General features: G+C 44.5%; 1 protein-coding gene across 1 annotated transcript in view; it reads right to left on the minus strand.

The window, feature by feature from the left end:
* Nucleotides 1-947: 947 nt before the first annotated feature.
* The window catches only part of TOM1L1 (target of myb1 like 1 membrane trafficking protein), a 57,893-nt gene continuing 32,571 nt past the window's right edge, over nt 948-26,269 (minus strand). The window contains exons 5-15 of the mRNA XM_083427523.1: nt 25,819-25,938; nt 24,672-24,773; nt 21,350-21,466; nt 12,696-12,829; nt 10,671-10,731; nt 9,763-9,883; nt 8,111-8,213; nt 7,481-7,541; nt 5,077-5,155; nt 4,044-4,125; nt 948-2,563 (exon numbers count right to left, since the gene is read on the minus strand). Of these exons, the coding sequence (XP_083283649.1) occupies nt 2,497-2,563; nt 4,044-4,125; nt 5,077-5,155; nt 7,481-7,541; nt 8,111-8,213; nt 9,763-9,883; nt 10,671-10,731; nt 12,696-12,829; nt 21,350-21,466; nt 24,672-24,773; nt 25,819-25,938 (1,047 nt within the window). The 3' untranslated portion in view covers nt 948-2,496. The remainder of the gene's footprint in view (nt 2,564-4,043; nt 4,126-5,076; nt 5,156-7,480; nt 7,542-8,110; nt 8,214-9,762; nt 9,884-10,670; nt 10,732-12,695; nt 12,830-21,349; nt 21,467-24,671; nt 24,774-25,818; nt 25,939-26,269) is intronic.

The raw sequence follows: 26,269 nt of genomic DNA on the forward strand, positions 1-26,269 counted from the left end.
CCGCTAAAGCTCCTTTAGCTGTTTGCAATATATCAGAGGTAGCACTCTTCCATAAATTGTGGGAAGGTTTGTAACCAAAGTGCAGATGCCATGTGAAATGTTATGCTGAAACTCAGCTGTTCTTTGCCATCTATGTTCTTATTCTCATAAACTAAACTCTGAAGAATCTGTAACCAACCCAGAATCAAAGGAAATCACCTCTTATAAGTTCCCTGATTATTATTTTTAGACCTTTTTGTTTTTCTTTCTCCTAGCCGTAACTCTTTCCTCCTACTATTCCCTTCTGTTAAAGTGACATTGAAGGTTAGCATATTAAACGTTGGTACTATCCTTAGAGCTGCATTGGTACCCAGATGGTGAAAAGCAGAGTTAAAATAAATTTATTCTGCCTTTTTTAAAAAAATCATGACTGTTTTGGACATTTATTCTGAATATAGTTTACATATCAGGGTGCAGAGGGACTTTTCCCACATGTATTTCAGCTATGCTTTGAAGTACATGAAAGCACCTTTTAAAAAATAAAGATCAAATGACAGAATATTTCTAGGGATTCTGGCGCTTTGGGTTGATAACAGTTTTACCTGAATTTTCTGTGCCCTGTATATTTTGTTGGTTGAAATTCCTAGCCAATGTGAATAGAACTCCCAATAAAGATAGATGTACCTTGGGGTGGGCAGGCAGAAGACAGAAGAGGTATTGGTCATGGCAAACAGAAACATCGGCTAGTTTCAAAATATCTACACTACAACTGACAGTGATGTTAAATGTATGATTCCAAAATGCAGTGAAGACTCAACAGAAACTTCAGCTCAAAGCTGGATAGCTGCAGAGCAAATAAACTGATAAATAAAGCAGCAACGGTGTGATGCCTTACTTAACACTGGCATGCAAACATTTGACATAAAATGCAGGAGGCAAGCTATAAAACCAAATAGGAAAGAGGTGTGTTAAACTGGAGAGTTGTGCAGCTACTGAAACCACCCATTAGATAGTTTCTGACCGCATTTTATTTGGATTGTATAAAAACAGCATAGGAATTGTAAAACATAATTAAATACTACATAGCAATCAGACTTAAAATGTACCATCTGCAGTTAGCAAGCATTGATTTGAACAGCTGATTGTAATGACATTCATTATAAATAGGTTTGGCAGTCACAGTCTAAGAGCAGTACATATTTTACTTTAAATCAGAAAGAAGGCACTTCCTCCCATCACCCTTTTACATTGTATGATCCTATGACCCAAGTGACTGTCCTTACCTGCTTAAAGATAACTTTAGTTGCTAATAGTACCTGCTTAATGTGGAAAACAGCTACAGTAACAAACAAGGGCAGAGTTGCCCCAAAATACCTTAAAGAGGAGTGTGCTTATGTCCTTGCTGTCCTCCATCCATCTGCTTAGTGCCTTGTTTAGCTGCTCCCAATGAAGCCCATGAAAACTAGAGCATTTGTGGCTTCCCATCACACGTGCAGCTCTTTAAAGAATGTTAGGACAGAAATGGAGCAAGACTTCTACTACAGCAAACCCTCATGAGACTACAGCCGTACCTTACCTCGGAAGTCAAACGGAATCAGTTCCAGAAGTCTATTCGACTTCCAAAATGTTCGGAAACCAAAGCGCAACTTCTGATTGGCTGCTATTTTTGGCTTCCAAAAATAGTTTGCCAACCGGAACACTCACTTCCGGGTTTGCGGCGTTCGGGAACCAAAACGTTCGAGAACTAAGCTGTTCGAAAACCAAGGTAAAACTGTTTTCACGTTCCCCTCTGCTTTGGAATAGCTTGTGCAAGTCTGATACAATGAGTGGATTACATAAACTATTTAGAGAAAAGTGCTATAGTGACTAGTCATCGGAAGACCAAGAAACTTGCTATGAAAAGTCTGATTTCAAAACTATGTGCCTGGTTAGCAAACAGTTTTACAGGAAGATTATACTGAGAGGATAGAGGGGTAAGGTCCACCCCCACAAAATGTAGCACTAAATCCCAGATAACAGCTTGAAGGCTAGCTAGAACCTCGATTTGGTCCTGGACCTCTAGCACAATGATGCACATCAACTTAAATCAAGTTCCATTATGTAGTTCTACCTATGGAAAAAGTTGTTTGCTTTTATAACTAAGCAGAATGTACCATAAAATAAAAGTACCTTATTTTTCTAAGTGCAAAGTTTCTTTTGTAATTACAGTCTTGGGTATTTTGCTCCCTAGAAAGAATGGTTTTTTTAGGGGGGGGGGGAACATGCTGTATAGATTTTGTAGACTTTGGTCCAAAGTATACGCACAAGTAGAACCTTGCATTCTTAACGATCAACTGAACTTAATGTAATGCACTTAAGGGAGGATAGGTTTTGAATCTCTTCATATGAACGGTGTGACGTATCCAAATCATCTTCCAAAAATTGTCCTCCTATTCTTTGTCACAGAACTGACAGGTTTTGAGTGATCAAAATAGTCTCTAGTACTGGTAAAATACTGGTTCTCTTGGACCTCTGCTTTTAACAACTGGTGTTGTTTCTAACACTTGCTTTGAATAGGTGTGCATCAATTTCTTCATATACAGGTCTGAAATCAAAAGCACAAGATAAAACACTCTTTTGTGACATGAATAACAAGGATTAGTCAACAAAACAATTACAGGAGAGCTAGGGGCTGAGCCCCACATAGCGTAAAACTCAATTTTGCTTCATTATCCATGGTATCCAATTCCTCATAGCAAGAATGGCCAGCTCGTGGTCTGCAGCCCACATCCAGCCTTTCAAACAGTTTTCTTTGACCCCAATGGACTTACTGTATTTTTCGCCCTATAGGCCACACCGGCCCATAGGGCGCACCTAGTTTTTTTTGGGGGGGGGGAATAAAGAAAAAAAAATATTTTCCCCCCTCAGGCGTGGGGCTGGGGCGGGGGAAGCCCCCAGAACAGGCTGCTATCCGCAAGCCTTGGGAGCTATCCGCAAGCCTTGGGTTTCGGGCTGCAGGCTGCTGTCCGCAAGCCTTGGGAGCCCGGCGGGAAGTCCCACCGGGCTCCCAAGGCTTGCGGAGAGCTGCCCGAAGCCTGGAGAGCGAGAGGGGTCGCTGCGCACCAACCCCTCTCACTCTCCAGGCTTCAGTGAAAGCCTGCATTCGCCCCATAGGACGCACACACATTTCCCCTTCATTTTTGGAGGGGGAAAAGTGCGTCCTATAGGGCGAAAAATACGGTAGCTTCAATGAATGTCTGCAAAAATGAATGGTCAATGAGTCTGCCCACAAGTTCCCCAGTAACAGAAATGATTTCAATGTGTGAGGGAGATAATTGGGTTGTTTCCCATGCTCAAAATGTGTGAGCAGAGCAGACTTCCATTTGTGCAGTGGGAATGCACCATCCGCTCCCCTGCACACATGCAAAATCTGATTTGGAGGGTTGCTCACACAATGGTGGATTTTGCTCATTGTGTTAATCTATCTTCTCTTTTGGATTTTGTATGTAATGCTTTTGCAGTGTTTTGCTGCATGTACGTCAGAGCTGTGAGGTCCTTGCTGCTTACTAGGAGGCTAAAACTTTGAATCCATGCCCTCGGCTTTCTAATTACTTTTCAGTGGCTTGGAACTAGAGTTCCTATTAGTACGACTTCCATCACAAGACACTCCCAGCAGAGGCAGGAGGGGGAGGCAATATCTACCAATTCTTCCTTTCCCCTGCAGCTTCTAGAAAAGCTGCTCTGGAAGATTTGGGGGGGGGGGGGGTAAATGCTGGAGGTTGCAGAGAAATTGGCAAAAATTGCTGCCTTGTCCTGCAGAAATCTGTTGGATCTTTGCCCCTTTCACCAAGCAGAAGTAACACTCTGGATCCAACCCTAGGGATTTACTTAAATATGTATTTTTTACTAACGGCAATATATTTTTCAAATAGTCCTGATTAAACAACAAATGTGCCTCCAATAATGGTTTTTTTGGCCAAATTTAATCAAAACACTCATTTACCTTCAGTTGCCAACACCCTGAATTGTATTATAAATCTGGAGTATCGACAAGCAGTGAATTTGTCATTCCCAAAATTACTTACTCTGTTTTGTCACTGGGAGCCAAGGGGTCGAATTCCATTAGCTCATAATAATTAGGAGGAGGCGGACTGCTTTTTGATACATCTGTGGAAGAAGGAAACCCAGAGATGTTAAAAAAAATAGTTAGCATCATTTTGCTTTGCCAATGTAAAATTATAACCAACCAAAGTCCCAGCTATCCTTAATACCACCTTCTTCTGTAATTCTAGGATAAGGCAAAATTATACAAGTGGATCATAGCAATAGGAAAGAGCACAATACAAGCATGAAAAGGTTTTATGGACTCAAATATATTTAACCACATAGGAAGTTGCCTTATTGAACCAATGGTCCATATAGCTTGGTATTCTCTGCACTAACTGGTAGGTTAACTCTCCAGGATTTCAGACAAGGGAATATGCTCCCAGCTTTTCCTGAAGATTGAATGCCTTTTGCATGTTCCACTGAGGGATAGTCCTTCCCTAGTAAAATGTATTACAAGAACACAGAACTGTAGCTGAACTTAATTTTCCCAGGCCTTCGCATCTCCCAACATTGTGCAGTATTCTCTGAATTTGCAGCGGTTCTCAACCTGTGGGTCCCCAGATGTTGTTGGACTACAGCTCCCATCATCCCTGAGCTCTGGCCTTGCTAGCTAGGGGTGATGGGAGTTGTAGTTCAACAACATCTGAGAAAGGCTGAAGGGAACTCACTTATTTCTTCCCTGAAGTCTGGAAAATGCATTAAGCTGAGCTTACTTAAAATCCCCCTTTCCGGCTCAATTCAAGTCATTTAGGGCTGGGAAGGCCCGGGCCAGCATGCACAGCCTCTCCAGAGATAAAATTAATGAATAATTGATCTAAAACCAACATGTTCAGGCTTGCATTATGCAGTTGGTTCCCTTGGGAAAGCACAGTCTCACTTTCCCACCTTGGCTAACCTCTGCATGTCTTGAGGTTTATCCAAAACAGGTCATAGTCCAAGTGGGATGTCCTGCTGACATATAAGAAAGCAGTCACAACTTAGGTAATGTCAACTGTAGTTGGTTAGACCTACCTGCTGGGGGCACCTCTCTCGAGCCATTACTCTGAAGGCATACGGGATGCACAGGTACTGGATTTAAATAGGTGTTCACCTAAGGGAATGAGATGAATTAAATCAGGTATGTAGGAAGATAGCTTTGTGAAAAAACTGGTTTAGCCTCACATGCTGGTTTATTCTTGCATTGTTTACTTCTTAATGTGAGGATTAAAGTTAGTATCAGCAGAGACAGAAATCCTTTAACCCTGTTGCTGCTTGCAATATAATTCTCTCTGTGATTCAGAAAGCGTTTACAGGGGTCCCTTGGTTCTCAAACGCCTTGGTACTCAAACAACTTGGAATCCAAACACTGCAAACCCGGAAGAAAGTGTTCTAGTTTGAGAACTTTTTTTGGAAGTCGAGCGTGCTCTGTTTTGAGTGTTATGCTTCCAATTTGAGTGCCCCACTTCCGATTTGAGTGTTATGCTGAGGTCTGTCTGTTTTTGCTATTTATTTTGTGGCTCTTTTTTGTTTTTTGTTTTTTTTGTGACTGTGTAGAACACAGTTCAGCTACTGATTGATTCTGTGACTGCAGTACATTGTTTATTGCTTTCATTTTATGGATCAATGGTCTCGTTAGGTAGTAAAATTCATGTTAAATTGCTGTTTTAGGGGTTGTTTTTGAAAAAGTCTGGAACAGATTAATCCATTTTGCAATCCTTTCTATGGGAAAGCGCGCCTTGGTTTTGGAACGCTTTGGCTTTGGAATGGACTTCCGGAATGGATTAAGTTTGAGAACCAAGGTACCACTGTAGTGGTTCAGCAGGGCTCCAAAGAGAAGAAGAAGAAGAAGAGTTTGGATTTGATATCCCGCCTTTCACTCCCTTTAAGGAGTCTCAAAGCGGCTCACATTCTCCTTTCCCTTCCTCCCCCACAACAAACACTCTGTGAGGTGAGTGGGGCTGAGAGACTTCAAAGAAGTGTGACTAGCCCAAGGTCACCCAGCAGCTGCATGTGGAGGAGCGGAGACGCGAACCCGGTTCCCCAGATTACGAGAATACCGCTCTTAACCACTACATCACACTGGCTACTTAGACATGCACTAACCTTTGGGTTATTTCTTGGGGTGGGGGGAGTTTTTAATAATTGCTGGCTCACAAGTCGCAACACAAGCTGCTTCCCAATCTCCCTTGTGTTAAGTGCTGTCTGCCATGCAACAGTCACGAGAGTATTGTTTAAAGAGGGGTGTGTGTGGAATCTCATTTCCTCCCGGACTCACTCGTGGAGCAAGCCTGTTGGTTCACTGGCCTCTAGACAATACATTTTTGAGGATTACTTTAGAATGCGGATATCCTGTTTACCCAGCCTCCCTTCGCCTGTTTTAGCTACACTGCAAGCTTGCTGTAAACCACACTCAGTTCAACCTTCAATGCAGTGTACGAAAACAACTGATGACACTAGAGGTTTGTTGTAAGCTACTCTCTACTCTATGCTCTTACATTTTGGTTTTTCGAGTGGTGGGGATGGAAACATGGATTTCCTAAATATCTTTGTTGGTTTGTTCTCCTGAGCCTGCAAGATCCTTCCCTCTTGTTCATAGATGACACTGCTTCAGCTGCATAAGGACTCAGGTTAAGTTTGGCACTGGTAGGAGTGTTAAGACGAATAACTCCTATAACTAACACCACAAACACTGCGCGGCTGGACCAACAGGGATGGGGAACTTGTGGCCCTCCAGAAGTTGCTGGACTACAACCCCCATCATCCTTGACCATTGCCATTGGCCATGCTGGCTGGGGCTGGTGGGACCCAGAGTCCAACACATTGCTGTCAACCGTCCCTTATTTGGAAGGAAAGTCCCTTATCCCAGCGCCATGTCCCACTGCTGTCCCTTATTGATGATGTCCCTTACATTTCCCGGGTTTCAAAGGAAGCAGCTCCTCTCCCTCCCTCCCTGCCGGCCAGGGAGGAGGGAGGCTCCAACTGTGTTGCTTGGCTGCGTTGCTCACCCAATAAGGAGTCTAAGAACAACTGGGGAGGTGGAGCTTGCATGCCTTGTGCCAATCAAATCGGCCACGTTGCCTGGGGACTCGCTTTTGCTCAGCGCTTCCCAGCGGAGAGGTAACAGTGGTTTTCCTTGCTGCATCCCCTTTGCCGGGTTGGTGCGCTGTGGGAACCACCGCTTGAGGCTTCGTTTGGCTGCTGTCTGGGCTTTTTGCCTTTGGCTCGGAGGGGCTCAGAAGTCGAACATACCTGTGTTTGGAAAATCCCTATTTTGGCTGCTGATCCCTTATTTTCGAGGCTGCTGGTCCCTTATTTTCAAATCTGTAAGTTGACAGCTTTGGTCCAACATCACTTACGCAAACAGAAAACATGTGCAAAGCTATCTCTCTGTGATACTTGCTACTGAAGAAGGACTGAGAAACAATTTGCTACTTACATTGATGTATGTGGAGCTACCTGGAAAGCTTTGACATGTATTTGGTGCTTCTGATGTGAACCTAGGAGAGGAAAGAATGAATGGGAAGCCATCAAGGAACCATACATGAAATTTCCATCCAAACTTCTGGCCGCATTGTTAAATCCCTGCGTTCTCAATTTGTCTCGGTTCACAAAAGTCCGTACTGACCTCCCACAAATTACCATATTTTTCGCTCTATAAGACGCACCAGACCACAAGACGCACCTAGTTTTTGGAGGAGGAAAACAAGAAGAAAAATATCTGAATCTCAGAAGCCAGAACAGCAAGAGGGATCGCTGCGCAGTGAAAGCAGCAATCCCTCTTGCTGTTCTGGCTTCTGGGATAGATGTGCAGCCTGCATTCGCTCCATAAGACGCACACACATTTCCCCTTACTTTTTCGGATGGAAAAAGTGAGTCTTATAGAGCAAAAAATACGGTACCTTACAAAATGAAGGACTGAGTCTGACAAATGTTCACCTATCTTTTTAATTTTTGCCAGCTTCCAGAGATGGGACATTTGCGTGACCATGTCCTGGTTTTCAACGTTGCCTATCATCCTTTAAACCCCATTTAAAAGGTTTAAATAGCTTCAAAAACTGCTACTTACGGAGTGTGTGCAGCATTTGTAGTTGCGAGTGAATTCAGTTGAGGGTAAAGTGGTGGCTGAGTAGGATAGGGACTTGGAACAGCAACACTTTGTGGCTGGCAATCTAAAAAAAGAAAGAAAAACAGGCATGATTGTGATTTTTCTGCAGACCTTTAAAACACAAAAAAATAAAATATATGGAATGTTCTAAGGCATTATATCACTGTGGTGAACTCTGATCAAGGCATTGGCCCAGGATATAGATCAATAAGCAGAATTCAGCAACACATTATTTCAAATAAACTCAAGGTGGGAATGTGTGTCTTCTATTATCCAGTCACCATTTGGGAGTTCATGTGAAGTTCAGTTCGCAACAGCCTTCTTCAGATGATCATTCCTGGCTTTATAAGCCACGGTTCACCAAGCTGGTAATGTGTGTTGGGACTGAGCACTCCTCCCTCGCTTCCTCCCTTCATATACCAGCTCTGGCGCAAAGATTCTGGCTTTGATTAAGCCAGAGTTCCCCATGCAAAGTGGAGAATTTTGGCTACTGATGCATACAGGAACAATGCTAGTGATCCAAAACACCCAAAGGTGGAACTGCCTTTACTTTCCCTCCATGTATGTGCCTCTGGCTTCTAGGTCACAGTCTGCATCTCTTAAAAGTATGGTGTCTGAAATGCTGGGGAAACCCAGCCAGATGGGCGGGGTATAAATAATAAATAATAATAATAATAATAATTAATTATCTGAGTCAGACCACTTGGTCCATCTAGCTCCATCTACGCTGGAGGCAGACCTCCAAGGTTTCACACAGGAGATTCCTAACAATAATAGGAGGGAAGTGGTGATTTTGACCTATAAAGCCTTAAACGGCTCAGGACCGCAAGACCTCAAGGACTGCCTCTCTATGAACCTTCCCAGACTCTGAGATCTTCTGAGGCCCTTCTTCATGTGCCTCCTCCACAAGAGGTCCGGAGGGTGGCAACACGAGAAAGGGCCTTCTCTGCAGTGGCTCCCCATTTGTGGAATGCTCTCCCCAGGGAGGTTCGGCTGACGCCTTCATTATACACCAGACAAAGACGTTCTTCTTCATCGAGGCCTTTGGCTGATTGACACCCTTTTAAAATACGTTGTGGAATGGGGATTATTGTATTTGTTTTTATCATATATTTTGTGGTTTTTATAATCTTATTTTATGTTGTGAATCACCCTGAGAGCTACAGGTATAGGACAGTATACAGTCATACCTCATGTTACATTTGCTTCATGTTACGTTCTTTCAGGTTACATCCTGAGGCAACCCGGAAGTACCGGAAAGGGTTACTTCCGGGTTTCGCTGCTCGTGCATGTGCAGAAGCGCAAAATGATGTCATGCGCATGTGCAGAAGTGGTGAATCACAACCCGTACGTGCGCAGACGCACCGCTGCGGGTTGCACTCTTTTTATGTTGTGAACGGGCCTCCGGAACAGATCCCGTTCGCAACCAGAGGTATCACTGTACAAATATAATAACAATAACAATATAAGAATCTCTCCTGTGTGACACCTTGGAGATCTTCCATACTGCAGCTCTCCAGTCCAAATCCATAGGACCTGCACAAGGATAAGTCTGTTTCCATATTTTCCCACAAGGTTCATAGCATTCCATTAAAACATATATACATACTCACTCAATTCTGAAAACTGAGGAGGTGCAGGGCCAACTTCCCCAGGCTTTGGCACAGTAGTGGAAAAGCTTGAAGCCAGGTCAAGCAAATCACACGAAGGAGCAGATGGCTGGTTGCCATTGACCTTGAGAGGAAAGAAAGAGATCAGAGGTTATACCTAGTGTTCCCTATTAGGTGTGGGGTTAACATTCAGTGTGCGACAAGCAATTGCCAACAAGGTCGTCCTTTTTGCTCTCTTATGGAAGCAGATCTTGGCTGGTGGTAAGGGTCTCCTCAAGTCACCAGTGTGACCATCTATGATTCACCGGCTGTATCTATAAAATCTGAAGGTTCTCAGATCAAGTAATAGAATGAGCAGGATATAATTTTGCATTGATCCTGAAGAACACTTCACAGTTCAAGATAAGTGCAGCCAAAATTCATTAAGAGAATTATCTTCTGCAAGAATTGTATAAGATGACAGCTTAACAGCTATCATTTGAAGAAGCACTAGGGATGGTATTGTGGTTTCCTCCTCCCCGCTTCCCTTTTGTAGCAGCTTTTCAGTGGACTATATATATATATATATAGAGAGAGAGAGAGAGAGAGAATTATTTCTCCCCCACCCAGACATATTTGGCTACTTTCTCTGTAATGGGTGAACTGGCAATTTATGCTTTGTCCTCTTTGGAACACTGAACAAAGTGATGAAGACTGCAATCCTACGCACACTTACTTAGGAGTAAGCACCACCAAACTTAGCTTCTGACTTGCTTCTGAGTCAACATGCCTAGACTTAAAAGGCATGAACTATAAACATTGCAAAATGACTCAAGGGACCCAAGAATCTAACAGCATCAGAGGTTCCAGAATTCTTGTCCTAACAAGAGAAGGCTCTTTCCAGGCTAGAGGACGGGCTGTTAATTACTTACCCCTGCACCTTCGTTCTGAATTCTTCGATTCTCCAAGAAGCGTACTCTGTTTCGGGAGAACCTGTATGAAATGGTAGATCAGAACCTGCATTTCAAGCCATCCAGTTACGATGAACAACGGAAAGATGTGTATGCAATGTTTGCCCTATTCCAGAGATGGCCAGTCAACTGAGAATCACCAAGGAGGCAAAGCTCACAGTCTCTGAGCAGACCTGGAGGGGATATTATCTTTTCCTCCTTTTTATAACCTCAGCTAGCAAGGAAGATGGTTATGGCTTTTTTTTAGCTTGCCTGCTTCCAGCTTTTGCCAATGTTCCTTCTTACAAGAAAACCCTCCCAGAGGGAAGAGAAATTAGCCCCATCACTCAAGAATGGGTGCTTGCTTGTTTCAAAATAAATAAACAAGTCAAAGAGAAAACAGTAAGAAAGAAATTGGCCCCATTATTCTAGGGCGCTTGAGTAATGGGGCCAATTTCTATTTATCTTTTTATTTTATCTTTTGATTACTTATTTATTTATTCTATAACGAAAACATTACATTTGGACAGCATTCATGTGCCAAGGGAAAGAATTGCATTGTGCCACTCGGATTAACAGGCAAGCAGCAATGCTCGCTTCTCTCCAGAGAATTGTGTCTCAAAAGAAACCTAAACGGACACAGAAAATAACGTTGCATGTCGAGGTCCCCAGGGCCACCCCAATAACTCACACATCACACAGAATTTTTTGTTTAAGATTTTTGGCATAATTTTGGCCACAACTTTATTGAAATACAAATTTGTGAGTGGTTGCTTAGGCATTGGTTGCGACTATCTGCCCCCACCATGGGGGACAGATTGACATTCTGCACGATGCGAAAGTCAGAATGGGGGAATACACTTGGGGGTTACACGGAACAGGGAACCTGCCCTCACCCCAAATGCAACCAGGAGCTCATTGCTATGGCCCGAGCCCCCTTGACAGAGTAAACAAGCAATAGTTAGCCCCCGATTCCTTTAACGGAATCCCTTGCAGCAGCAGCAGCATTAGAGGGGCAGGCACAGCCAATCCATGCCCCTCAACCAACCAAACCATAAACCAATGCATAACCGCGAACCTTACAAGTTGTGACGATTTGCTACGCAGTAGGCAAAAACCAAATGGCCCCAGCCAATCAGCCAGATGGACAAAATTCCGACCAGGCCCCTGCCCCAAGAGCAGACGACCCCATGACAAGCATAGCAAGGTCAAAGCGAACAACCCTAATTCTAGGGAGGGGGGGGGTGGGCAATCCGATGCACAGTCGAAAAGAGGAAGCCCTAGCCTCGTGCAAGGAGTTTTAGCATTTCTGGCTGTCAATCAACAAATGGCAACATTAACTTCTTCCCAACAACAAGGGAAGCCCCAATCGCATCAGTGGCCAACAAACAATTAGAACCGCCCCCAACTTTGGAGTGTCCTGGTGGCCCCCACCGCAACACGTGCTCTCCATGAAGGAGAACACGCTTAAGCATCACAATAGAGACTTGTAACTTAGTCTATTCAGAGGTTTTCTCCTGAAGGACCTCTCCCAAGGGTGGGATCAGAAGTAGGCCAGAGGCTTTCTCCCCTGCTCCTTGCTGTGGGGTGGGAAGTGAACTGAACAATGGAATGCCAGACTCTGCAGTCGCTGAGAGGCAAATATTGCATGGTCAGTATGAGATCCTATGCTCACCAGCCAAGCATAGGTTCCACTGGTTCAGACATTCACTTCTCTCCAAAGCAGAAGGGGAAGGGGAAAGTGTACATGAGGCCTACTCCCAAGGAACACTGCAAGGGGACAAAGCTCTTTTGTTAGCTCAATCACAACTTTTTTTACTGCAGCAGCAGGCAACCTGTAAGCCCTTCAAATATTGTTTGGACTACAACTCCCATCATCCATGACCGTTGAGCCAAGGTTGGCTGGGGCTGATGGGAGTTGGGAGGGCCAGTTTCCCCACTCCTGAAACTGGCATAACCTGTGTATATATAAGCAACGAGTCCCCAGTATATATAGAATAGCTTTACCTTTCATGTCCCAGTAGGACATTATTCAGATTTTCATTCACTTGTATCAGTTCTGTGATCACGTCTTCATTCTGCACAGTTGCTAGCAGTTCCATAATTCTCTCTTGCATTACCCGACACGTCTTATAGAGCTTCTGCCAAGGGATGAAAGGAAAGACATTCGCTATCAGCATTTGAAGGGCAAAAACAGTGGGCGTCAAATACACATTGTTTGTATCCAAGGCACACAATCAGAGGGTCTTCACTATTCTGGTGACCACATACAGGGCTAGCCCTTCCATGTAGCAAGGTGAAGCAGGTTCCTTCATTGGGACTTAGAAAGGAAGGGGAAAGCAAATATAGAAGAGGAGGAGGAGTTTGGATTTGATATCCCGCTTTATCACTACCCTAAGGAGTCTCAAAGCAAGCTAACAATCTCCTTTCCCTTCCTCCCCCACAACAAACACTCTGTGAGGTGAGTGAGGCTGAGAGACTTCAGAGAAGTGTGACTAGCCCAAGGTCACCCAGCAGCTGCATGTGGAGGAGCGGAGACGCGAACCCGGTTCCCCAGATTACGAGACTACCACTCTTAACCACTACACCACACTGGCTCCCAGTGTGTAGTCTTTGCCTGGGCACCAAAATGTCTTGGTCCTGCACTGATCTGCCCTAAAATCAGATGCAATAAAAAAGGAAGGCTATATGTGCTGTATCCTCTTCCCTGGGTTTCTTTTTGGATACTGGCGACTACCATAAAGAAGGACAATACACAAGGAAGAAGTCTTTGCCCTCTCCACAATCTGCCCTGGAAATCCTTCAGATGAGTTTCTTCATTGTACGGGGGCTGTCTGAATCAGGCCACTGTGTGCGCAAGGAATTCTCCTACTCTGAGAAGTAAAACCAGCAACTGACTAACATATCTATTGATTTCAGTGAGTCTTCCCAGAGTCTTCTTTTTCTGAAGCAGTTACCTGGGGACAATTGGTCAAATCTGTTTTCTGCTACTGTGTCCTGCAGATTGGCTCAACTGCTTGGGTTATCTGGAGTTGAGTTGCCACAGGCCTACTTTGTTTCTCAATACAGTGGTACCTCTGGTTAAGAACTTAATTCGTTCTGGAGGTCCGTTCTTAACCTGAAACTGTTCTGAACCCGAGAAACCACTTTAGCTAATGGGGCCTCCCGCACCACGATTTCTGTTCTCCTGAAGCAAAGTTCTTAACCTGAGGTACTATTTCTCGGTTAGTGGAGTCTGTAACCTGAAGCATCTGTAACCTGAAGCGTCTCTAACCCGAGGTACCACTGTAAGACATTATATGTTGGCCATTCTAAACAGAGGAAGCTTGCCAGCCAGACCATTTACACAACCATCCTGTTCCCTACGGAGCCCAACCAGATCCTTCTGAGGAGCCCCAGCACAAGAAGTAAACAGGATTTAGTACTGTGACTTATACAGTCTCTGAACATGGAGATGTCCACTCTATTTTCAGCAGATCTCTCTCTCTCTCTCTCTCTCTCTCTCTCTCTCTCTCTCTCTCATCTATCATCATCTTCTTGGAAAAGTAACAAGTACAGCATGATGAGGACAGCCATCCTTCATCACAGGAGCAAGGAGCCTGTGGCCCCCTAAATGATGTTGGAGTCCCAACTCCCATCAGCCCCAACAAACAGGGCCAGTGGTCAGGGGGGCGGTGGAAATTGTAGCCCAGTAACATCTGAGAGGGATGCGGGTGGCGCTGTGGGTTAAACCACAGAGCCTAGGACTTGCCGATCAGAAGGTCAGCAGTTCGAATCCCCGCGACGGGGTGAGCTCCCGTTGCTCGGTCCCAGCTCCTGCCAACCTAGCAGTTTGAAAGCACGTCAAAGTGCAAGTAGATAAATAGGTACCACTCTGGCGGGAAGGTAAACGGTGTTTCCATGCGCTGCTCTGATTCGCCAGAAGCGGCTTAGTCATGCTGGCCACATGACCCGGAAGCTGTACGCCGGCTCCCTCGGCCAATAAAGCGAGATGAGCGCTGCAACCCCAGAGTCGGCCACGAATGGACCTAATGGTCAGGGGTCCCTTTACCCTTTACCTAACATCTGAGAGGGTCACAGTATCCCCATCCCTGATTATTGCTTATGCATAGCATAGACATTTCCCCCTTTTTAAGGGAAATTCCCTATTCTGAATAGGATTCCTCGCAAGAAAAGGGAAAAGTTGACAGCTATGGCATAGCATCTGGTAACCATTAATGGTGTTCTCGTGTTTAGCCATCATGTCCTCCATTAATGAGTCTCATTGTTAAAAACAAAACACAACATCACATCACATCACAACACCTGGTGTCAACCTGATGCTGCGACAGCCTTGAATTGTGCCTCAAGGTTAGAAAATAGCTCCAAATCACCAAAGGCCAGAAGCTTGGAGATGCTTTAGAAAAGGTTGTATGAGTTGTTTTTATAAAAACAAAACAAAACTGCCGGCAATTCATATCCGAGAAAGAATCCTTCAGCTTTGGCGGAAGGAACAAACAAACAAAAGCCAACCTATAAAAGATGCATGCGTGGGAGGAAACTGAGTTTTATTCAGATAAACTACAATAAATCAGTGCATATAATTGGCTTGCTCTTTTTTACTGCTGTTTTTACGAGGTGTCTGTGTGCGCCATTATGTTGTTAATTGCACTGCTCTATATCATTTTAAAACTGCGTGGTGGGGAAGGAACGATAGCCCCAGATCAAAACTGGGAACGCCCCAAAACGCAAGAGAAATTAAGCTATCACCACTGTGTGTCCAAAAAAAAGTCAGTAGTTTGCATTTCTGGCCATTTGCAAAACTCATATGGCAGCATCACCATTCACCAGATTGCAGACCTTCCCTGTTTATTCGTTTATAAGGTTTGCTAACCGCCATTCACCATAAGGTACAAGGCCAGGTTACAACAACAAAATATACAATTATGAAAACATGACCATTCTAAAACAAGCAGAGCTATTCTAAATCGAACAGAACAGTATGAATCCGGCAAAATACCTTGGGTTGTATCAAATGCTAATCCCACTCAAGAGTAGCCCTACCGCAAGCACTGAGTTGCGCCCAACATTGGGGGGCTGACGTCACGTGCATTGCGCATTGTGTGACATCATGCGTGCGTGACAACTGTCACATCGGGAGAGGCTTACTAGGTTTGTTTAGTGTCTCCCAATGTCGCGCGGCCTCCTGTGTCCCCTCAAGATTGGGAAAGAGGTGAGCCCTGGCCCAGCAGACATTTAGGGGCCTGTAGAGGCCTCAGTAGGGACACGGGTGGCGCTGTGGGTTAAACCACAGAGCCTAGGACTTGCTGATCAGAAGGTTGGTGGTTCGAATCCCCGTGACAGGGTGAGCTCCTGTTGTTCGGTCCCTGCTCCTGCCAACCTAGCAGTTCGAAGCACACCAGCGCAAGTAGATAAATAGGTACCGCTGCAGCGGGAAGGTAAACGACGTTTCCGTGCGCTGCTCTGGTTCACCAGAAGCGGCTTCGGCATGCTGGCCACATGACCCGGAAGCTGTCTGCGGACAAACGCCGGCTCCTTCGGCCAATAAAGTGAGATGAACGCCGCAAGCCCAGAGTCGGTCACGACTGGACCTAATGGTCAGGGATCCCTTTACCTTTACCTAGAGGCCTCAGTCCCATGGAGTTGGCGCATCTGAGCCCTACTTAGGTTAACAGTCACAACCAAGTTCAGTTTGTTAATTCCAGCGGGTCTGCTCTTGAGTAGGACTTAATAGGATGCAGCCCTTTCACGCTGCAGGTCAGGATATAGAGGTTGCGTCTTCGGCACATAGTGAAATCTGTACAATAAAGATTTGGGATGCATCTCTGTGGGGAGATAGTTCCACAATTCAGGGGCTGCCAAAGAAAACTCTTTCCCAGGACACCATTCTCTGCACATCTGAGAGTGATGGCGCTACCAAAATATTCCCCTCTGCACATCTTAATGCCAGAGAAGGTCACTAGAGATGGAGATGGCCTTCCAGATATTGGGAGCCTAATACACTAATTAATGTTGTTGTTGTTGTCGACCTAACACACTAAGTAATGTTGTTGTTGTTTATTAAATTTGTAGACCGCCCTATACCCGCAAATCTCAGAGCGGTTCACAACATAAATTATAATATAAAAAAACCACCACGTACACACCCATCTCTGACTAAGAGCAAAAAAACTCAATCTCTTTTGAGATACCAGGCTGATTCTAAACTTATCCATGTGAATGGGCGGATTCCCAGCACCTCCCACAGATTTACAACGTAGTGAAGCGTATCTTCTTAGAGTTTTAAATCCGTAAGATGTGAGATCTCTAGGCATCTCAGTTGTACACAGTTCTTGTCTACAGTGTAAAGGGGGGAAAGGGAAGCACCTTCAAATTAACTACCTGCCTCCTGGATATCGATGAGACGATAGACGAATTCTTTAAATAAATAAGTACAAAGGAAACTGAAAATAGCAGACCAAAAAAAAAAAAAAAGAGGAACAATGAGTTTGATTTAGCCTTTGTCAGACTTAGAGGTCATCCATTGAAATGGATACTATTCAGGTTCCTCCTGTTGATTCCAGTGGGTTCCCTCTGACTAAGACTGCATCCAACCCAATGATGTTATCTTTGGGCTCTTGAGACGGCATTTATGCCACACAGCTCTCCCACAGATCATTTCTTCAGGCTCATGTCTCACGTGGCTTTCTGGAGCAACTACCGTTTCTGTTATGAGTTGGCTTACCACAACAATTTTGTGTGGCGATTTAACTCCTCCAAATGCACCTTCATGTGGCGAGAGAGATCCAGCATTTTACTACGAGAGCGAAACTCATGCCCTCATACCACAAGTACCAGATCTTGCCACATGAGGGCACAGCAAAAGCCACACAAAGGTGGAAAATTCATCCCATGAAAAAGTATCAAAAGGCGCTGGAGGGAAAAGGGACTCATGCTGTAAATCTGGATTCCTCACCATGGTTTTGCCGGTGAATGTCAATATCCCAACCCCTGTGTGTGTATGTGTGTGTGTGTGCGCACGTATTAAGGTTTTCTCTTTTTTTGTAAATATTTTAAATTTAATTTTAAAAAATATAAACAGTTAACAATAGGAGTATAGCATCTAGATCAAGGGAAGTAATAGTGCCACTGTATTCTGCTCTGGTCAGACCTCACCTGGAGTACTGTGTCCAGTTCTGGGCACCACAGTTCAAGAAGGACACTGACAAACTGGAACGTGTCCAGAGGAGGGCAACCAAAATGGTCAAAGGCCTGGAAACGATGCCTTATGAGGAACGGCTAAGGGAGCTGGGCATGTTTAGCCTGGAGAAGAGGAGGTTAAGGGGTGATATGATAGCCATGTTCAAATATATAAAAGGATGTCACATAGAGGAGGGAGAAAGGTTGTTTTTTGCTGCTCCAAAGAAGCAGCCACGGAGCAATGGATCCAAACTACATAAAGGAAGATTCCACCTAAACATTAGGAAGAACTTCCTGACAGTAAGAGCTGTTCGACAGTGGAATTTGCTGCCAAGGAGTGTGGTGGAGTCTCCTTCTTTGGAGGTCTTTAAGCAGAGGCTTGACAACCATATGTCAGGAGTGCTCTGATGGTGTTTCCTGCTTGGCACGGGGTTGGACTCGATGGCCCTTGTGGTCTATTCCAACTCTATGATTCTATGATTCTAACAAAGTCAATTAAGAAACCATATAAAGAGATTACTCTGAATCTCTGAATCTTCCTTCCATCCCCTCCATGGGTCCTAGTGACAATATTTACAACTGCATATCAATCAGTTATCCAAATTTTTTACCCATCTAAATTGCCCATAGTTCTTGTTACTTTACAAGCACGGTTAAAATCCTGCTAATGTTTTCATCTCTTTACAATGGTCTCCTAAATAAATTCTAATTTTCTCCCATTCTTTTTTAAAGTTCTTGTCCTCTTGGTTTCTGAGCTTCCCAGTTAATTTTGCCATTTCAGCATAGTCCATCAACTTGGTAATATATGTCTTAGGTGTTTTGCTTGAGGGGGTGTTTTGGAGAAGTGCCTGTTTTTCTTCTCTGAAATGGATATTTTGTATTGCCCAAAACAGTTCCTTAGATTTCCATACATGGCCAAATCTTTATGGGGCGCCATGTTGTAAATGCTTAATAAAATAAGTAGGAAGCGCAGCTTTAAAAAAAAGCCAAGTCAGACAGTATTGGTGGAATCTAGTCTTATATGTAGTGATTTTGAGATAACAGATTACTTTTTTTACATGTACTTGGCATTAGGAGAGAATAGTATGAAGGTGTAGTCTGTTTATGGAAATCCACATTATACTATCTAGAGCCATTGGGTTTGGCAAAAACATTTCCCCATTACTGAAGTACTCAAAGAAAAAGCCTTGGACGGAATTTTCTCTTGACAAGGAAACATGTTATTAGGGAAATCTCCCTTTCCCCCTTCCTTTTTCAAGACTTTCCTTTTCCCAGAATTTCACTTTTTTTAAAAAAAAAAGTTTTTATTAAGGATTAGGTTGTGTTACAAAAGAGAAATCAGTTCTGCAGGAAATCTACAAAATAATTTGTTTACGTTTAAAACCACTTCAAGGCGCGTGGTTTTCTTCATTATGGATTCCATCTGTGGTAGACGGGTGCAAAAGGAGTCTGGGTATACAACTATTAACCAAAAAGTTTGTTTAAAAATGGGCATGTAATTTGCTTTAAAAAGAAAAAAAGAGATTGTGATTTGTTTGTTTTAAAATGGGTTTGTGCTTTGTTTTTAAACCCATTTCGATTCTGAGAGAAATAATTCTCTGATAGGCTCTATGATGCTGGGATCGCTTCAGTTCGTTTAAACCAAGCAGGCTCAAAGTTCGGCCCACTGGTCGATTTAATCCGGCCCCTGTGGCAGTTCAACTACTTCAATCCTAAAAACCTCAACAACTTTGGGCTTTGGGGGAAAATCCCCAAAAACTTCAATAACTCCAATGCTTAAAAAAAAAAGGTCAACAACTCTGGTTGGCCCTCACGCATGTACACTTCATCAAATCTGGCCCTCTTTGAGAAAAGTTTAGACACCCCTGTTTTAAACCTTTTCTTCTTCTCTTTTTACATTTTAGAACTGGCACAGATTAAGAGGAATGGGAGTGGGCCAAGGGGCTGCAGACACTGCCATCTTAATGTCCCTAGACTATCTCTGGACCCCATTATAGAACTCTGGGGAAATCAAGATGGTAGCTGCAGTTACTTTGCCTGGGGGTTTCCTTACAGTCCTAGGCTGGCTACCCCTGCCTGTCCCCACAGCTGCCCATGGTGGCAGCACCCAGTGTTCCACCCCAGTATACTTGTTGGGGAAGAAGGGCATCAGGTGGAACTGGACAGGGAAACTAGAGACTGGTTCTGGGTCCCGCTCCTTGATAATCCAGAGTGCAAATTAATGCCTTGAGATTCCACATATTCCATCACCTTTGCTTTTCATTAACTACTGTTTAAACTGCTATAGCAAGGGTGTCTCTGGAGCTTAAACTGAGGCTCATACAACAAAAAATAATATTTAGAATATACTGGACCCCATTACATTTGTTTTTTAAAAAGGGCTAGCTGAGGTATCTAACGGGACGTGGGTGGCGCTGTGGGTTAAACCACAGAGCCTAGGACTTACCGATCAGAAGGTTGGCGGTTTGAATCCCCGTGACGGGGTGAGCTCCTGTTGCTCGGTCCCTGCTCCTGCCAACCTAGCAGTTCGAAAGCATGTCAAAGTGAAGGTAGATAAATACGTACTGCTCCGGCGGGAAGGTAAACAGCGTTTCTGTGTGCTGCTCTGGTTCGCCAGAAGCGGCTTAGTCTTGCTGACCACATGACCCAGAAGCTGTACGCCAGCTCCCTCGGCCAGTAAAGCAAGAGGAGCACCGCAACTCCAGAGTCAGCCACGACTGGACCTAACGGCCATGGGTCCCTTTACCCTTTAAGGTACACTGGTACCTCAGGTTACATACGCTTCAGGTTACATACGCTTCAGGTTACAGGCTCCACTAACCCAGAAATATTACCTCGGGTTAAGAATTTTGCTTCAGGATGAGAACAGAAATCATGCTCCGGCGGTGCGGCAGCAGCAGGAGGCCCCATTAGCTAAAGTGGTGCTTCAGGTTAAGAAGAGTTTCAGGTTAAGAACGGACCTCCGGAACGAATTAAGTACTTAACCTGAGGTACCACTGTATCTAACTGTTGGAGATGCAATGGGATAATGCTCCTCTAAAACATGTGTTTTTCCATTGTGCTATATTGAAAGACTTTTGGCAGAAGGTAACTGAAACCATCAACAGAACGGTGCGGAACAACCTCACATTTGCAGAGCAAAATATCCTCTTGAATTATATACCCAGAGCATGGAACCTTACAAAAGTACAACGCAAGTGGATTCTCAATGCCCTTATCACCGCAAAAAGACTGATACTAATGAATTGGAAAAATAAAAACGCAGCTCCCTCCTAGGACTGTATTGAAGACTTATACAAACTTGCAACATATGAACAACTTGCATATAAACACAGACTTTCCATGGACAAATTCAATGATATTTGGAATCCATTTGTACAAATACTGTAATAGGTTAAGATGAAGTACAATAACAATCTTGTAATACACTCACCCACACCTTTGCTTTTCATTAACTATCCCAGCAAAAGGGCCTACTGTACCTGGAGAAGCTCCATATCATCTGGATTTTCTGATCCAGGGACGTTTTCCTTCAGGATGGCTGACATGACCCTGACATTCATCTTTACCATATCCAGTTCGCTGTATAGTTTTCCAATCTGTTCAGGACCATAACGGAGCAAAATACAAGAGAGAAATTATTTTGCATGTCGTGGTTTGGGCTCTGAAAGTCCTGCCAGCTTTGCAGCGTGAGACATATCTATTGCAGGGCTGGTTTACCATGCCAGATGCATAGGGAATAAATAATAAAATTATTACTATTATTATTATTATATCTGGTTGTAAGTTTCTTAGGGCCTTTGGCTACCCCTATTAGAAAATTCAATGCTGAACTAAGGCTGCAATCCTAAATGCATGTACCAGGGATTAAGTGCCACACAGATTCTCTATGAGCATGCATAAACATTGCATACCCTCCAACATTTCCCTGGTGAAAATAGGGACTTCCTATTCCATAATAATAGTAACAATTTTACTATTTATACCCCACCCATCTGACAGGGTTGCTCCAGCCACTGGGCAGCTTCCAACATATATAAAAACATAGTTAAACGTTAAAAAGCTTCCCTATACAGGGCTGCCTTCAGATTTCTTCTCAAGGTCGTATAGTTACTTATCTCCTTGGCTCAGGGGTTGCATAACTCCATGCCCTCCAGCATTTCTCTGATGAAAATAGGGACAGCCTAAAGAAAAGCGGGACATTCCAGGTTCAAATTATAAACCGGGACGGCTTCTGTAAATCTGGGACTGTCTCTGCAAAACAGAGACACTTGGGAGGGTCTGGCGTTGCACCGTAGGGCTACAATCCTAGGCCCGCTTACTTGGGAGTAAGCCCTACTGAATTCACTGGGACTGATTTCAACAGGCCTAGGAATGTGCTGTCAAGTCAACATGCTCCTTTCCCACACCAGAGGCCACTGTGACACTGGCTGGGAGTGTGGCAGAGAATGCCAGACCACCAGCGATGGCCAGAACTAGCCTCCATAAGGTCCCCAGAATGGGGTATTTACAAGGAAGGCAACAAATTCACAGGGTCAAAACCGGGGTGATCTCTTGGGGAGGAACCTGACCCAGGCTCCTGTGATGTGCTAGCCTGGAGCTGGTACAGCACACACAAAAAGTAAAAAATAATAACAACTACCACCAGCATCAAAGGGACGCGGGTGGCGCTGTGGGTAAAAGCCTCAGCGCCTAGGGCTTGCCGATCGAAAGGTCGGCGGTTCGAATCCCCGTGGCGGGGTGCGCTCCCATCGTTCGGTCCCAGCGCCTGCCAACCTAGCAGTTCGAAAGCACTCCCGGGTGCAAGTAGATAAACAGGGACCGCTTACTAGCGGGAAGGTAAACGGTGTTTCCGTGTGCAGCTCTGGCTCGCCAGAGCAGCGATGTCACGCTGGCCACGTTACCCGGAAGTGTCTCTGGACAGCGCTGGCCCCCGGCCTCTTGAGTGAGATGGGCGCACAACCCTAGAGTCTGTCAAGACTGGCCCGTACGGGCAGGGGTACCTTTACCTTTACCTTACCACCAGCATCTGCCCTGGCAGAGAGCGGTGTTGGATTGGTTGGAGGCAGCAATACAGAGGTGGAGTAATTAAATAATCACGTGCACACACATGTGCATAAATGAATTTAACAGTCCCAGGGCTTTTGCTGGCATCTAGTGAGAGCTATACAGTGGTACCTCAGGATGTGAACAGGATCCGTTCCGGAGCCCCGTTCGCATCTGAAGCAAACGCAACCCACGACTGTGCGTCTGCGCATGTCACAATTTGCCGCTTCCGCACAGGCGTGTGACGTCATTTTGACTGTCTGCGCATGCGTGAGCAGTGAAACCCGGAAGTAACGTGTTCTGTTACTTCCGGGTTGCCGCGGAGCGTAACCCGAAAGCGCTCAACCTGATGCAACTTCAACCCAAGTTATGACTGTACAGTGGTACCTCTGGTTACGTACTTAATTCGTTCCGGAGGTCCGTTCTTAACCTGAAACTGTTCTTAACCTGAAGCACCACTTTAGCTAATGGGGCCTCCCGCTGCTGCCGTGCCACCAGAACACAATTTCTGTTCTCATCCTGAAGCAAAGTTCTTAACCCGAGGTACTATTTCTAGGTTAGCGGAGTCTGTAATCTGAAGCATATGTAACCTGAAGTGTATGTAACCCAAGGTACCACTGTATATGCAGCTTTTGCAGAGTTCTGAATGCATGGCAACCAAACATCAACACAAAGCAGTGCCACTTCGTCAAAAGGTCAGCTGTAAATGATTTATTTTTTTATTAATAATTATTATTTATTAGATTCATATACCGCCCTTCATCACAAGGTAAAAACACAAGTAAATAGTTAAAGCAAAAACAACAAAACAATAACCCCCAACTCACTAGTTGCAACTTTCAAAGCATTGGGACTGTTACTTTAAAGTAGGGTTAGGGAACCCATGTCGTTGGATTTTAACTTCCATCTTCCCCAGCCAACATGGGCAATGGTTAGGGGTGATTTGAGTTGGAGTCCAACTTGATCTTCCTGCACCTACTTAGACTCTGAGAGCACCTCTGGAGTTACTTCTCTGCCAGCAGTGGTCTGATAAGGTGCTAGGGAGCGAAGGGCCTTTTGGGGGGTGGCACCCTCTTATAAGGGACACGGGTGGCACTGTGGTCTAAACCACTGAGCCTCTTGGCCTTGCCGATTGGAAGGTCGGCGGTTCAAATCCCCACGACGGGGTGAGCTCCCGTTGCTCTGTCCCAGCTCCTGCCAACCTAGCAGTTTGAAAGCACACCAGTGCAAGTAGATAAATAGGGAAGGTAAACAGGAAGGTAAACGGCGTTTCCGTGCACTGCTCTGGTTTCGCCAGAAGCGGCTTAGTCATGCTGGCCACATGACCCGGGAAAACTGTCTGTGGACAAACGCCGGCTCCCTCGGCCTGTAAAGCGAGATGAGCGCCACAACCCCAGAGTCATCTGTGACTGGACTTAACTGTCAGGGGTCCTTTACCTTTACCTTTTTACCCTCTTACAGAATGCAATCCCACCTGGTGCCTGCCCTATATTCCTTTTGATGCCAGATAAAAATATTGTTTATACTGTTTTCCTTGCTGCCGTTAATATATTTATGTATTTTTTATTATTGTTCTGCTGATTGCCATCACATTTTCGGTGGGTTATTGTTCTAAGCTATCCAGGCAAACACTGTTATTGGACAACATGCAGCTACTGTAAGTAAATAAAAGATTTGGAAGCTCCACTGTCAAGCCAGCGGGTTATGACAACGAACTCTTTGAGTTGCAAAATATTAAAAAGAATAGTGGCACTTTACCTGTTCGGGAATCAGTGTTATGACTGTAGATGGGGGGAGGGATCCTAAAATGCCCCTCCTGGGACTACCGTATGACGCTTTTGTGGAGACCGGAGGCAAAGGCTGTGGATACACAATACAATAAGATATTAGGGTGTTGTTGTTTGGGGAACCATAAACCCGTTATATTGTTTCATACCCTCCAATGAAAACAGGGACGCCCTATTTAACAACAGCAAGAATTCTTATTACTACTACTATTTTATTATTTATGCCCCACCCATCTGGCTGGGCTGCTGCCTGAGCGGCTTCCAACATATATAAAAACATAACAAAACATTAAACATTTTTTAAAAAACTTCCCTATACAGGGCTGCCTTGGCTCAGGGGCTCACATAACTCCATACTCTACAATACTTAAAATGAGAAATTAGTACTACACTTGTCAAATAAATATTATTCTGCATTCCCTTCTGCGCCTAAGTTAATCAGGTGAAAGTGTGAGGCTATTTCCCAGTCACCATGAAGCCTGGATAACAACAACAACAACAACAACAACAACAACTTTTATTTATACCCCACCCTCCCCAGCCAAGACTCAGGGCAGCTAACAACCAATAATAAAAACAAGTTGATTGAAATACAACTTAAAAAACAAGATTGAACTACAACATTAAAACATTAAAATGCAGCCTCATTTTAAAGTAAAAGGCTCCTTACTTTCTTTATTTAAGTCCATAATGTGCTATCTATCCAATTTTACACTCCTCCCTCCTTCCTACCCCACCTTCAAAATATGCCTTGTGCTTTGCCTGCACGTGTCGAGATATGTTTTTATTTTGGCGGAAATTTACAAAGCCCGGAAGGCAATCCGGATGCCTACATTTGCATTTACCCAGAGAGATGAAACTGGGATTCTGGATCTCGTGGGCAGTTTTAAGCACCTCAACCTCGACATTTCCTGTTTCAAAAAAACAATTCCTCCCACTCTCGGATTTTTAAATGCTCCAAGGCAGAAACGTATGACTGGTTTCCTAAGCATGGAAATCACTCTGTCAAATGTGCATTATTGTTTTTTAATTAACCGGCACAACTCTGCCACACATGCAGATTTTGCAAGGATAATATCCTGTTTCCAATCGGGGATGCGCCACAAGAGCATTCCTACCTTCTTGGTCCCATTGTTGCTTCCCAAGGATGGAAACTCAACTCCTTTCTTAAGCAGCTCCAGGTACACCTCCTTGACATCGCTGACATCCACACCTCCTTGAAATCCTCGGGCCCAAGTCTTTTTTAAAAGGAAAGAGAAAAGCTGCTGAAACAGAATTAAGGTTTCCACACATACACACATACCCCCACAACTGCCAATACAGTGGTAAAGGTAAAGGTAAAGGGACCATTAGGTCCAGTCGTGACCGACTCTGGGGTTGCGGCGCTCATCTCGCTTTACTGGCCGAGGGAGCCGGCGTACAGCTTCTGGGTCTTGTGGCCAGCATGACTAAGCCGCTTCTGGCGAACCAGAGCAGCGCACGGAAACGCCGTTTACCTTCCTGCCAGAGGGGTACCTATTTATCTACTTGCACTTTGATGTGCTTTCGAACTGCTAGGTCGGCAGGAGC

Source organism: Podarcis tiliguerta (assembly GCF_965153285.1).
Source record: "Podarcis tiliguerta genome assembly, chromosome: 2".
Lineage (NCBI taxonomy): Eukaryota > Metazoa > Chordata > Lepidosauria > Squamata > Lacertidae > Podarcis > Podarcis tiliguerta.